Source organism: Oryx dammah, unplaced genomic scaffold (assembly GCF_014754425.2).
Source record: "Oryx dammah isolate SB20612 unplaced genomic scaffold, SCBI_Odam_1.1 HiC_scaffold_5, whole genome shotgun sequence".
Taxonomy (NCBI): Eukaryota; Metazoa; Chordata; class Mammalia; order Artiodactyla; family Bovidae; genus Oryx; species Oryx dammah.
Window position 1 is genome coordinate 47028071 of NW_024070189.1, and position 15535 is coordinate 47043605.

Sequence of the window (15535 nt, forward strand, 5' to 3'; positions counted from 1 at the left end):
GGAAACAAAATTTGTCTCTGGACAGGTAAAATGTGAATAAGGCCACTGTGCAGATTTGATCAGATTCCTCTGCTGGGTCCCTTCCTCATTCTCTCACAGCATGTTGGTTCTGGAAGAGCTCTCAGAGAGGGTCCCATCCACTCCTCCTGTGCAGAGGATGACAACGAGGAGGGGAAAGTGACCAGGATTTTGAAGGCACTGATGGGAAAGACACAGAGGCCTTCCGAGACCCACGGCTGATCTCAAAAACACTGACCACACACCACCAGGTGCTTATCTGTTTATCAGCGTCTCCATCCTGAAGCAGATAAAAATAGTCCTGCATTTATTAGATCTTAAATAGGAACTAAGATTTACCCCAAGGCAGAGGCCAAACTAGTAGCTAGAAGGTCAGATTTGCCATGCAAATATCTTTAAGTTCACCAGCAGTATCTTAAAAATCTGGAATGAAGTGCCAGCGTTCAATGAAGTGCCTGTGATTACACTTCCAGCTTCACTCAAAACATCACAGCCTCTGGTTCCTCTGGACTCACATCCCACATGGTACAGGCTCACTGCAAATGCCTTTAGGTAAGGAACGCAGTCCACGGCCCCAGTTCACTTCATCACTGTCTCTCCTGCCTGGCCCCTGGTGTGCATCTGAATTAGTGTGACCTTGTGCTCACAGGCTCTGAACATGGCACAGATGTCAGAAACTGAAGGCGCAGAATCGGGCTCACCATAAAAAACAGCTTCCTTTGGAGTAAGGCCCTGTGGATGTGGCTTGCAGGCTGGCCATATATTAGCTTGGGCTGCAGAAACCTCCCTTTAGCGGACAGTTTGCAGAGGGGGTTTTAACCCCCAGAGGGTGAGTGAAGAGGAACTAGCCACATGCCTGAGTTTCTCTGAGCCCATGATCTTGGCCGGGCTCCTGGACTCCCACCACCCTCCCAGGTTACCTCATTTGCTGGGCAGAAACCATCTGGTCCTAGAATTCCCCAGCCAGCCTCATTAGTCAGATTATTAGGAAACCTCTGTGAGCCCAACTGGGCAGGCACACTACCAACCTCCCTGGCTTCGATGGGATTTCCCCTGTTCCAGTCCCGCGCAGCTCCAGAAGCAGTTAGGCATTCGTTGCCTGCCATCTGCTGGCTCAAATAGGAATAGCAGGCTTTGTCCAGTTATCTCTAGGGAATTTCCTTTCTCCTGGATACAATGTAAAATTGATTACCTTCTAACCAGATGAGGCCTCCACACATCCATCCCCTCCCCTCTCATGTTTAACTGATGAAGAAGGCAGAAAATAATTTGCCCAAAGCAATACAGAAAGTTAATTTTGAGTCTCCGCCTGCATAACTAGACCCCAGCGAAAAAACATTTTCAAGCACACCCTCCTCCCATCCGCCCCACCGTATTGCTAGAGTGAGCGATAAACAAGATTGTCAGACCCAGCCCCACACCCAGGCACAGGGTCCAGTCACTTGGCCAGCTTCCCCCAGTCCTCTCCTCAGTGCTGGCATAAACCCTCTACTGTTTATGAGGATAATTATATACTCAGGAAAATACTGGTTGAGCACCCATCTGCCAGGTACTGGAGCCCACCTTCTTACCCTCACTTCCTGCAATGAGGGTGTTGGACCAGATTCACTCGTTTGTGAAAGGTGTCTTGAGCATTCATATGTCAAATCCTCCAGGTGCTAGGAATACAACACTATTTTAATTTGAATTAATTTTTTAAAAAAAGGAAGCTGGGACAGACTGGATATGCAAGTAAACCATTTGGTCAACAAACTTGCAGAGTTTTGAGCTCCTTCTCAGGAAATATATTCATATGTCTAGTGTTGAGGTTGCAGTGAGCATGATGTGCTTTGCCTTCGCCTTTATAGAGCTTATGCTCTAATGAGAGAGACAGACGTTATCAAGGAAAACAATGCAATAAGAGATTTAAAATAAAAAAGGAAAAGCCGAGAATCCTGATGTACGGATCACACATCAGGGACATTGAGCCTAACCTCGGGCTCAGGGAAGGCATCTGAGTAGGAATTAGTTAGGGAAAAGAAGGGGCTGGAAGCAGGGGCGGGGTTGGGAGAGACAGACTCAGCAGAGAGAACCACCAGAGCAGACTGCAAGAAGAGTGTGGCACTTCCCAATAGATGGACACACCACAGGGCACAGAAAGTCAAACAGAGGATCCACAGACGGGCTATCCAGGTCATCATGTAAAGCTTTTAATTATCCTCAAGTCAGTGGCAGCCTATTAAGAAAAGTTCTAAGCAAAGGATGATGGATAACATCTATGTCATAACAACCCAGAGGGGTGGCAGGGCTGGGGGAGATGGGAGGCCGAAGGGAAACGAGGCTGGAGGTCATCACGAGCCCAGATGAAGGCCCAGGCTGGGGTGGCACAGGCAGAGCTGGACAGACACCAGGGCCCCCAGACTGCCCTGCACAGGAACAAGCAGAAGACAGAGCAGCTGCCCACAAAGCGCTTGCTTTCCAGTTGGCAGTGTGAGCCAATAAAGCCCCCCAGAGCCACACACGGAATCAGCAGCTCAGCGAGACTCTGAGGACCGCATCAGAGCTCACAAGGAAGGACCACAAAGCCAGATGTGATGAGAGCAGGCAAGAGTATCTCCTTGATCCAATGAGGAAAGGGGAAAGTGAAGCAGGGCAGGCAGCAGGCACTTGGGTAGTGAGCATGCAGCCAGGAGGTGGGGATGCATGAGGGATGGCTGAGAATGTGCAACACAACAGGCAGGTGTGCAGAGCACAGGCAGGGGAGGAGGGGAGCCTGGAAAGGTAAGTTGGAGCCAAATGATGAAGGGCTTGAGAAACTCCAGATGAAAATCTTGATAAAAATCCAGAGCCTGTCTGAGGTCACAGCTGCCAGGGCTATGGGAACACGGAGGTAAGAGGCAGCTGTGGTCCCCGGGCTTGCAGCCCTTGCTCGCTCCTGATCCATTCACTCCCTCCCCAAACCCACACACAGAAGCCTGGGGGATGGGGTGGGGGAGAGGGCAAGGAGGCAACAGAGGCAAAGCAGGGGATCTTTCCAAATTGTCCTCTGGGTTTCTAACAAAACGGCATTCAGAGTATCTGCTCAGCTACAACTTCTGATGATCGAAAAGCATCTTAAAGGAGTGGAGTGAATCTTATCCCCACTTAAAGGGAAAAAATGAAATTAAAAACCCTGAGAGTCACAGAAGGATGTCTTCTGAGGAAGTGACCTCCCCAGGGTCATACAGCCACAGGTGACTGAGCCAAGGTCGTCGCGCAGGTCTCAAGACTCCACACCACACACCTATCCCCTGGTTTGCATCTGTTTCGGCACTTGATGGCGCCCCTCTATAAGGCATAACTCCCCAGCCAGCCACAGAGCCTTCAGGGGCCTAGAGTGGTGCCGTCTGGGAGGCAGGGCGAGCCAGATGGGCACGGCCTGGCCCCCAGGGGAGTGCCTGCAGGGAGGGTGCCCAGCCCCTGTCTTATTTTAAGTAGAGCCCCATGTTGAATCTGTTCCAGGAGGATGAGGCTGGAGAGGGCCGCTTCAACTTCTCGGCCTACGGCATGGGCCCAGCCTGCCTTCAGGCCAAGGACGGCATCTCGGTCAAGGGCGCCAACAACAGCAACACGACCAATCCCGCTCCGGCGCCATCCAAGTCCCCGGAGGAGATGCGAAAACTCTTCATCCAGCGGGCCAAGAAGATCGACAAGATCTCCCGCATCGGCTTCCCCATGGCCTTCCTCATCTTCAACATGTTCTACTGGATCATCTACAAGATCGTCCGCAGGGAGGACGTCCACAACCAGTGACGGGTCTGGGCTGGGGGTCGCTGCGAGTGGGCAGATGGGAGGGGCACAGGAATCCGAGGGCCGGAGGAGGAGGGGAAGCGAGGTGCGCGTGCGCCGTCTCTCAAATGCTGCGATGCATGGCTTAGAATATGGCACTGTCTATTTAACCTCGGGTGGGGGTGGCACGGGGAGGGAGGGGTTTTTCTAATATGGGAACTGAGGGGCAGGGAGGAAGGGGAGGGTTCGGGGTGGGGGCAGTGGCGGGGGAGTGGTAAAAACCACTTTCAAAAATTTGAGTCCGTGGGCTGTGCAGTTTTCCTGTTTGGAAGAATACAGTCTGCCCCAGAGCAGCAGCGAAGCCATGTAATATATATGATATATATTCATGCTTAATATTAATGCAAAACCACAAGAAAAAAGACTTGTTTCTTAACCTATCAGCCTAGTAACTGCTTAAATTTTTAAAAGTCACAGAAGTGATGGACAATTTTTCCCAGAGTGGAAAACAGTCACAAATCAGCTTGCTCTGGTGTGTCCCATATCACACCCCCTCCCAACACCATGCCTGTCTTCAAACTGGCCCAGGTGGACTCATGCTGAAAAGCCATTTGCCTCTGCTTCAAGGGGGTCGTGTGGCCCAGGCATGGGTGGTAGAAATCGGAGAAGGTGGAGAGGAGAAAGGGAGTGACTAAAGAGATGGGACGATTCAGAGGTCCGAGGATGGAGAGTCATCTTCACGCCTCCAGGCTGGGGACCTCTCTCTCAGCCCTCTCATTTCTGTGCTTCTCCACCCACCCCACTTACCCTCCACCACCCAGAAATGGCCCCCATGGTTTTTCTCATCATATTGCTAATATGCAATCTTTTTATGGTTAAAAAAAAAAGTTATAATCTCAAGAAACAATATGCAGACTGAGTATAAACAGACGCACTTTTTCAGATGTCTATTTTTTTGGAGAGTGTCTTTGGAATTGCAAGCGGGGGTATGTTTGGGAAGGTGGGGTTGTAGGATGAAACAGATGTATTATATTGTGGCTCTACAGAGTGGAGTTTTACGAGGTAAAAGGGCAGTAGTAAGGCTGCTGCCGCTTAGATACATGGATACGGGTGGAAAGAAAGTGATGTTTATAAAGTCTGTTCGTTATATTCTGACATTTCATATACCACAAAAAATGTGGGGAGCTTGGCGGCGGGGGGAAAGATTCCATTATATTTTTGTAAATCTTTGTTTTTCTTTTTGGTGCTTTGTTTAGCTTTAACATTTAGGAAAGTTAGACAAATTCTCTTTCCTTCTAACTCTGAAGTGCCAGAACTATCGCAAGATAGCTAGGGTACTCCGGGGGAAAAGAAGAGGGAGAGGGCAGTGGACCACAGGAACGGGGGAGCCTGCTCCAGGACACAGATGTTGACGGGTAGGAAGTCTGCAAGGTGGGCTGTGGGATTAGAAGGGAGCTGTGTCTGGCAGCTGTCACACCACTGCACCGGGGACAACAGCACTATTATTTGTGGCATCCTCCCTGCTGTGGCCTATAACCAGAATACTGGGATTACATTTCTTTCTTTGCACTTTTGTGGATCAGAGTGGTAGGCAGTTGACAATCAGTCTGTACAGTGACTTTGGGTTCACTTGTGTCTTTAGAGCATCCCGAACTTAGGGCAGGACAGAAGTGAGACACTGGGAACCTAACCCCACCCTAAAGCACCTTCCCCAGGGGAAATGTCTCCCATTCCCCATGGGGCAATAGCTAATTCCCACAGAGGCCCAAAGAAGTGGGTCGAGACAAGGACCCAGAAGTGATTCAGGTCAAGAAAATGCACTATGCAGCCAAAAAAGGATTTGGCTTTGTGGCTTTAACGAAAAAGTTGTTTGCAACCAAGTTCCAAGGTCAATAAATCATTGCCTTCCTTTCTCTTGGCCTGTGTAGAGCAGAAAACAAAGCTGTATCCTAGCTTTGGAGGGTGTGGGATGGATCCCGGAATCATTTTTTCTATGAAGCACTGAGGGATGGCAGCCGAATGAGTAGGAGTCTCTCATGTAAGACTGCTCATTTCCCCACCATTAACAGGTGTCTGGGAGAAGGCAGTGGCACCCCACTCCAGTACCCTTGCCTAGAAAATCCCATGGATGGAGGAGCCTGGTGGGCTGCAGTCCATGGAGTCGCTAGGAGTCGGACACGACTGAAGCAACTTAGCAACAGGTGACTGAAGGGGGAAAAGTTAAATAGACGGATGTGAACAATCACTACCAATTCAAGACTAGACGATCAGACTTTGGACTGCTGTTAGCACTTTCATGAGCACTACATTCACTTTATTTAAGGGAGGTGGTGGGGAAAAACCTAATTTCCAAGTGGTACATGGGTCTCTGGAGAGGCTATCAGTCCCTTTCACTAGCACTTTATTCACTTTATTTAAGGAGAAATCATTTTTAAATTAAAAAAAAAAAACTAAAGAACCACTTCTCTCTATTTTACTCATTGTTTGTTAGACTAAATTCAACATGTCTGAAGTCTAGGTGAATCAGGCAACTAAGACAGTACCAGTTATTCTAAGACATTCTGTTTCTGCTCAAACAGCAAAATCACACTGGTCTCCTTACATGATGAAGTGTCCAGAATCTCTTTGAGATGTGGAAATCACTGGGCCATCTGCCCAACCTCTGCTGGATCCTTGAACTTCACACAATAGTTAATTTGTGTGCCCATTGGGTGCTGCCAGGCCTAGCTGACAGTATCCACCAGACAACAGAATCATTTCATACACAGAGGAGACGAAATCTTTTCTCAGGCTATTCTAAACATGGTATCCCTTCACAGAAAATAAATGTGAGGTGATGCATGATAGCAATGAAAAGAAGAATGCAAATTTTAGTCTAGCCACTAATATGCTTGGGAGACCTTGGGTAAATCCCTAAGCTTTGGTTTCTTAAACTATGCAATGGGGAGAGTGTCTCCGGTGATTTCTAAGTCCCTCCTAGCACTGACTGTTCTGTGTTTGAACTGGTCTGTAGGAATTTCACGCATCAGAAAGTTTAATATCATTTTGATTTCTGAACTCTCCAGGTGGCCATGAGCATACATAGGCACATGCATATAGACACACAATTCTTGTTGCCTTTCATCTTTGGACAACTGGCAGATTTGTTTTTTCCTTTTGCTCTACTTTATCAAAGGTAAACAGCGGTGACAGAAAAGACAGCAAACATTATAATGTCAAAAATCCCATCATGAATTAGGAATGGAGCATGCTCAAGGAGAAGATATTATCATTAATGTATAATGTAGCAAAGATTTGCCAATTAATTATATGGATCTCATCATTATAGAAAATCAAAGTAGGTAATTTAGGCCATTTTTTTTAAGATGGCTCCAATAAACAGGGCAATATTTTCTTAATTTCCTTTCAATTTGCTCACAAAGGACATCATGCCCTGGGACTATGCATGCCAAGTGCTAACGTCGGGGGTGGGGGGTGGGGTGGGGACTGATTTAGTAAACAAGTGGTTTAGTGGTTTTCAAACCCTTTACATGTATAGACCAGTACTGATGCATGGAGGAGAATCGATACTGGCATGGACCAGTGGGTGATTTCACCCACCTCCAAAACTGCAGCTATTCCTAGGAGTCAAATTTAGGAGATGTCAATTAAGCAGATAATACCGACAACTTCTCACCTATTTGTTTATAATAGACCTCATTTGTTTCAAGAGCAGCCAAAATAAATGGCTCAGTTCTGCCATCCTCTGGTCCTTTCAAGTATTCAAGAGCCCATTCTTGACAAATGCTATAGGGAGTGACCAAGGATAGACACAAACTGAAAGGAAAATGTGTGTATGAGAGAGATACCTTGAACTTAACTCTTATTTTTATTTTGTCTTCAAAAACAAAAGGTAATTTGATCCAAATTACTTCTTCTTTTAAGCTGTCATTAAATTTTTAAAAAAGGGACTCCTCTAGGAAGTTCACCAGTATCTTTCATAGGCTATTTTTTCAAACTGGGGAGAAAATAAATATGAAAGGAGACAGTTCTTTTCATTAGACATATGCACTTTTATGAGCATCATTAAAAAGAGATGAGATGGTGTTCTGTGAGGGTTCATATTAGATTGCAGAATAGATCGGTGACCCAGCTAAGCCAGTACCATCACTGGTAAGAGCCATGAAAATTAGATTTCTTAGTTAACTGCAACACTGAAATTGAAGGGAGCTGAGTTATCATCATGTCTGCAGTAACTGCCTCCTTAGGAGAAGGTGGCGAGCCACGGGTACAATCTTTGTATCAGCTTTGGGACCGGGCTGGAGATCTGGGATATGCAGATATCCCCCAATCTGGCCGGAAGCCCAGCCCAGGGACAATCAACACCACTCTGAAAGCTACCAGACTTATTCAATGAGCACCTTCTACACATTTAAAAGGCTGCTCTCCACGCCAGCTCTGAAGAACCAGACAAGAGTCAGGTTTCCTCTGTGAGCTATGATTCTCAGATTGACTGCAAGGCTTGCACTTTGAGAGGCTGGTAAGGTCTGTTGAGAAAGGACAAGTGGATCACTGCTGCTGCTAAGTTGCGTCAGTCGTGTCCGACTCTGTGCGACCCCATAGACGGCAGCCCACCAGGCTCCCCCGTCCCTGGGAGTCTCCGCAGAACACTGGAGTGGGTTGCCATTTCCTTCTCCGATGCATGAAAGTGAAAAGTGAAAGTGAAGTCACTAAGTCGTGTCCAACTCTCAGCAATCCCATGGACTGCAGCCTACCAGGCTCCTCCGTCCATGGGATTTTCCAGGCAAGAGTACTGGATGGGGTGCCATTGCCTTCTCCGAGTGGATCACTACCCCCTGATTAATAAAACCAACCAGACCAAAAATTCTAGAAGCAAGATATTCTTAAAATAGAATTGTTCTTCTTCCACTAAGACCCTTCTCTCAGAAACCAATTCCTGAAATTTGAATGAAGAACCCTCCTATTTCCCTATAGCTCTAGGAACCAGAAGCTTATCCTGACCAGAGAAAGGAGTAAAAGACATACACTTTGTTTTGATCGAGCTGGGCTGCTCTTAACTACTTGTAACACTATAAGGAAAAGCATATGTTGCAAAGGCTTCAGTCTCAGAGTATCATGAAATCCCAATGGATAGGAGAAACTTCTGTAGACAGGTTGAAATCCCTATAATAATTAGGAATTTTAAAAAAAAAAAGCCAAATGCTGCCCTTCCCATCCTAGTACATGGGGTAAGAGAATGAAAGCGACAACTACTTTCTGGCTGTCCCAGTTAAAGATCTCAGGATGTCCAGGAGGACAAGGGCAAGCTGCCAACATCTCTCCCATCCTTGAGGCATCTAGAATCTTGAGGGCCCAGACTAGACGATGCCTCTACCAAGTTATTATCCTGTTGCTTCCTTAAGGATTTCTTAGGCTGTAAACAGCAATGGCAAGAGATAAGTTTGCTCATATGTTGGTGCTATTTCATGCTGTTTTGATGGAGCCGTGTGGTTCTTTAAAGCAATAATTAAGGTGCTTTATCATTCTTTGAAACAATGAAATGAGTTCTGAAGTAGACATTATTGCCCAATAATTTTTAGGATCATTAAGGCTTCTTTAGCTAGGATCCAGACCATTACTTCTCCCTCTTCTCTCTCCATCCCACGTCTGCCTCCTTCCACTATCTCCCTCCACCTCCTCTGTTTCATCAGTTTGCTCACCTTATTTTTGAAACCCAACTCTGCCAGAAGATGTGGATGTATTCCTGAGGGGGTGGGGAATGGGGTACTGGCATGGGGACTAGAATGGATTAGTAGCTCCTGTCTCATTTGCTTTAAGGCTGTGATTTCTATTCCTCTAGCTCTTGCGTTTTGAAGAATTCAATGCTCTGGAAAATGTTCATTGGAATACTGAGTCAGTAAGTCAGAATATAGAGAATGGCAAGCCAAAAATACACCCTTCAGAGAGCCCAATGACAAAAATTATATTCTACGTAAGGCTATTAACCAGCGATAGGGCAGAAGCAGGTCACTGACCTGGGGGGTGAAAGACTGGTGACAGGATTCCAAGCACGATGGGACAATTGCCCTGCTTCCCACTTCCTCCCATTGCCTTGTTTTAGGCCCGCCTTTCTTCAGATTCAACTGTTTTCTCGTGCAACTCCAGAAACCCAGTGTTCTGTATAAATACACCTGTCTCCTGAAGTGGATAGAGGTCAATGGGAAGTGGGTCCTCATTCTGGCACTACCTCAGGCTCACCAAGGAAATATAGGTAAGCTAGTTACTCCACCTTTCTTGGCCCAAACACCCCTGTAAACAGAGGGCATTGAAGGAGATTTATCAAAGCCAAATTCTGGATACTTTGATGGGCTGACCAAGAGTATACTGTGTGTTCTAAAAAGGTTCCATTGCTTCCCCATTTCAGTGTCAGGCTTGGGACCCGACCCCAGCCCTTCAGTGGGCAGGTAGGGAGAAATTAAGAAAGTGGAGCGTCTTGGTCCTCAAGGAGATTACCATCTTAATTTTCTGGCCATGAAAGTCTTAGATATTTCACAGTACGGATAAAATTAACTTCTCACCTGAGAATGCCATCCAACATAAGGACAACATTCCGCTCTTGTAGTTCAGCGTGTATGTCCTGTGAAGGCTGTACCCCACTTCCCAGGGCAGTTGTTTGAATTCTCTATGCCAGAGACTGTGGAAGAATCACAGAGAAATGCGTCAGAGCTGAACTTTTGAAAATACCCTGAGGAAATAACTGCAGCAACTCCAAGTTCCCCCTAGCTTGTCACCACACATCATTTAATGGGCAAGACTTAGAAATATTTTCCTCTGTCCCTCTCTCTTTAGCTGCAGTTGCAAGCAGAAAATAAAAAGGGAGGGGAGATGCTTCATACCATTGGGAAGGTTCATCTAAATTCATACCACCGGCTAGGTTATACTAATAAAGAGAAGAACTATTATAGCAAGTATGGTGCAGTAGAGCCAGCTGTCTGCAAACCCTCCCCTCCCCCAAACAAATCTCATGCTTGCAACAATGTTCCTGAAATCATTTCTGTAGCTCCAACAAACACTTCTTATAACCAGAAAACACTGCTCCTGCCTTTTCCACCAGGGATGTATTTATGCTTTATAGCAACAGAATCTCTTCAAAATGCTTACAGGATGAGATGACAAATCATCTTCCCTCCCTTCATCTGGCCCTAAAATTAATGGGAATATTGCAGACTGAACTTTTTTCTGGTTCCAAGTTTTTAAAAATTAATAGACTTTTACATGATAATGCTTCCATTAGGAAACCAACTGCTTCCTATCCCAGCTCCCCATCACCATATAACCACTTCCTCCTTTCTACCTAAAAGATTCAAGTCAGGCCTATTTTAAGAAAACCTCTAGAATGGATAGATGTGTGACGAAACATATATAGTGAAACAGTAGTCGTATAGGCACTGTAAAGTTCTATTCTCCCCTCAGTTTCCCTGTCTCTAAAACAAGGAGTATTGAATTCATTGAGCATGAAGGTTTCCTAGCTGTAAAGCTTGTTGATTTTTTAAAGGCCACTTCTCCAGTTGTCTTTTAGTTGCAGAGAAAAAATACGGACTTCCTCAGACTCTGTGATGGTCTTCCTCTTCCTCTTCTCCTCTCAACTTTCCTCTCTAAACCCACTCGTGATTTTCCTAGTACAGAGGAAAAGGCACAAGCTCCAAGTTAGAAGGCTGACAAGCAAGTAGGTGAGTGATCTTGAGCAAGACCATCACCCCTCTGACTCTCAACTTCTTTCTGTATCTGGGGATAATACTCACATCACAGACACACTGTCTCAATAAAATGACATAATGTTAACTCCACCCCCTTGTTGTAAACTGTAGAGCATTTTCATCATTTCAGCCTCTCTAAAACTCCTTCTTATTTCTTCCTGTTTGCCAGAAGAGGTCACCAAAAATCTTTCTTTCACAACTGAGGCTGGTACCCAAAGGGCCAAACCCACCCACTCTCCAGAGCAGCTGATTCATGCTGGGAAATTTCATGCCTAGCCCCAAGCATTCTCTCACTGGTGAATTACTCTGAGCTCACTTCAGAGGCTGTACACATTCCGAGAAACCTAAATTCTGATTCCACTTAACAAGCACTGCATCCCTTTTTCCACAGACACCATTTGAGTACTACCTAAATACAATAGAAGCACCGTATTTAGTAAACTCTGTGAATAGCGCTCAGTCACATGTAGACTATTAAAAGGGTACTGTATGTCAGTCTATAACTTAATTCCCACAATGGCCCTCATCCTATTTCTCCTTTTATAGATGAGGAAACTGAGGCTCAGAAAACTTATGTTACTATTACAAGCCCAAGTCCCAGCCTTGGCCAAGTTTGACATCATTACAGACAATGGGAAGCCAAGTTTTGAAACAGGCATGACATTTTTACCTCTTCCACTCATCTGTTTTTTACTTCAACAAATTATTTCACTGTGATCTTAGTCACCTGCTTGTAAAAACCTCTTATCTTCCCAAATTGTTGAGTATAAAGTCAAGCAATTGATGTGGTAGTTTACTTTGTCATTAAAAAAACAGTATATCTAAGAGACAATAGTTTAACTCAAAATGTTATCTTCTGTTAACACACACGGCTCCTTTAGTCTAGGTACATCCCAATATACATAAATTTAACCTCCTGTAACATTACATGCCAAGGCATACCATTTTGTACTAGACTGGAAATCAAGCATCGTGTAAATAAGAACCAACCAAAATAATCCTTGGCCTCCCTCTTGGTAATAAACAATACAAACCAGCCCACCTTTAAAGACTGAGAGCCTACTGATCCAGTGTTTGGGACATGAAGGATCTGGAAGTGATATGGGTCCGTTTTCTGGCTATAGAACTGTGGAAGCGAGCAAAATCAGTTGACAGCAGGGCAGAGTGGGAATAAACAGCATTTGGAGGACAATGAGAACACCTTGTTTGTAGTCCTGTAGGAGAGGTCACTGTGACCTGGAATGGCTTGGATTTGGCTGGACTCATGGGTAAGAACTAGACCTTTTCTGGTGAAGTCTTTCCTAGGTCCCTCTAAAACACTCAACCAAGAACCTACTACAAACAAGGCACAGGAACCAAAAGTAATTACAGAACTTAATTTATGAAGTGAACTGTGATATGGATATGAATAACTAACCCAAAAGATATGGTAACAGATGAGGCAGAGAAATCAGGAGAGGTGGCTATCTAGGCTCAGACTCTTAAGAAACTGCTATTTGCATAACAGTTTACTTTTTAAGTCACCTTTTAAACCCAAGATCACCACTTTCTTCAAGTAGCTGCGGAGGTAAAGAGGGAGCAACTGTATAATATATGAACGTAACCCACTGCCACTCCCAAAAATGTTTAATAAGCTAATACTTGTCTCCAAGCTACTACTTGTCTCCTTGTTTCTGACTAAACGATCACCTAGGTAACTTGATGTGTACAAACTAGCCAGACCAGTTCATGGGAGTAGGCTTCTTACATTTCTGAGGCCCCTTTTGGCCTCATCCATGACTCTACAGTTGCACCCACAAGTCTGGCCTTTGGCATAACAGGACCATGAGCTATGAGCAGCAATGCCAGGCAAATCTTGGCTACTGCTCTGAAGGCCAGAGCCGTACTTCTGTGTAGCTCTGTCTGGATGCTGGTGAGCAAAAATGGCACTCTGAATGGACCCTATCTAGTGACCACAAGTCAGGTTCAGCAGGTCTCCAGGCAACTGTTGAGTGCTTGCCTTTGGGTGATTTTTCAAAATGTCTCAGCCTAGAGAAAGCAGTTTAGCCCTTCAAGGTTTGAGCTGGAAGCTCAAGGGGGAGGTTTCAAAAGAAAGTGTTAGAGTCAGGACTAGAGTTTACATATTCTTTCCAGTTTTCCTATCAGCTTTGTTTTTAACCTCCCTACACCTGTCTTCATCTACCGGCTATTTATTAAGTCTACTGTATCAAGGCAGTTTGCCATGAAAGCAGGGTATCAGAATATAACAGAGCTTCTTTTCTTACAACATAGGAAGGGATAATAGAAGTACGGAAGTAATTATTAGTGTGGCATGCGGGAAATATGTGACAGAGAAAGGAGGGTGCCATGGACTGTGCAGAAAATAAATCATGGAATGTTTCATGGCTAACAGGCCATTTGAGAAGTAGTAACCTTAAAAAACATGTGAGATTTTGACAGATGGGAGAAGAGTATTCTGGCAGAAGGAATATGAGTAAAAATAAGGAGGCGAATAACAAGGGGCACAATATAAGGCACTGTGATTATCCATTTGGCTGAAGTCTAATGAATGGTAGGCATGTTTGGAAAGACAGATTTGCAGTACATCAGGACTACCTTAAAAGTAGAAAAAAAAAAAAGGGTATCCCTCATGGTTTGTAAAGCAGTTCATTCTATCCCCTTGCCATTAGCTGATATTAATACTTCCAACCTAACTCAAACTTACCTGTACTTTCTTGCAGCAAACTCAACTGTATCTTAGCAGCAGATATATAGTAAGTACCCACTAGAAATTCACATCGTCAAGGACATCAATTCAAGCCAAGTATTGAGCTTTTAGTTTGTGATAGGTAGGCACTAGAAAGAGGACAATAAAGGTACATTCAGCTCGCTATTCCACAGTGATTCTGAGAAAGTTACTTTTAGAGTTTTGTCAAATATCAAGCCAAGCCAATCTTAGTACAAGGCAGGTATTTGTAAAGGAGAGACTGTGCTCCTAATATTATTACATTTTGTTGATCTGAAATATTAAACAGAGATGACCTAGAAGACAAGTACAGTTTAGCACACCCTTTTTTTTTTTTCAGCTTTAACTAAAATAATTCTCCCAACCCAGAGAACATCTCTCCATTCAAAGCACAAAATCATGACTATAAAGGAAAAAGTGTATGGACGGGGAAAAAGTCAAATATAAATAGGAAAAAAAAAAAAGACAAAAGTACTGGTTTTTAGTAAGTCATTGCCTATGGAAGTATATAAAAAGAATAGTTTCTTTCTGAATGATTTACCTTTCTTCAGAAAGAATATTTTGGGGAAAGAGAAGGTTAGTATTACCTATCCTAGTAAATGAAAGACTGGCCCAAGTCTTTTTTAGAAGTGGTGCTTACGTATCAAATAATCACTTTGCTAAACTCAGTTTTTCCCACATTAGATATATTTCTATGTCATTTAAAGGTGTACCATGCTCAACATGTCATTTAGCCAGACTAGTAAGAGACAGAAAAAAAAAAAAAATTGGACATTACCACAGTGCATTTCAGAGCATTTTTAAAATCCAGACTATTTCATATTTTGATGGTTCAATCTTCCCATACTTGGTCCATTATATTTTCAGCACTAACAACAGTTAAAATGAGATGAGTAAATTAAATCCCAAATTGTTCATCTTTGCTACTTAGTATATTGGACACAGATAAAATGCCTACCCAATGTGATTTCTGCACACATTAAACAAAAGTACAATGTTCTTAAAAAAAGAATTTTTTTTTTCAAAGCAAGTTAAATAGCCAAGTTCTACTTTCAAGACAAACATACCAACTGACTTCAGCAGCCTGCAAATAAGTTTGAAAAACAATGCAATACACATCTTCACTGTTGTAATTAAGACTTGACATGTACAACATGAACCACAAAGTGTCTAAGACAAAACCCTTAATGATTTTATGCCTGGAGTTGGTTGCCAAAGTGTATCCCTGTTTCATTGTCTGGATCAATCCAAACTCCGTTTATCTAGAATGATTCAAATCTGCAAGTAATGTAAATAACTAGTGTCATTC

General features: G+C 44.2%; 1 protein-coding gene across 2 annotated transcripts in view; it reads left to right on the forward strand.

The window, feature by feature from the left end:
- GLRA1 (glycine receptor alpha 1) overlaps positions 1–3862 on the forward strand; it is an 87115-nt gene extending 83253 nt beyond the window's left edge. Inside the window, exon 9 of one of the 2 annotated variants that reach the window (XM_040239542.1) lies at positions 3475–3862. In XM_040239542.1, coding sequence (XP_040095476.1) covers positions 3475–3789 — 315 coding nt within the window. In that variant the 3' untranslated portion in view covers positions 3790–3862. The remainder of the gene's footprint in view (positions 1–3474) is intronic. The other variant, XM_040239543.1, reaches the window with a different exon arrangement.
- The last annotated feature ends 11673 nt before the right edge of the window (positions 3863–15535 follow it).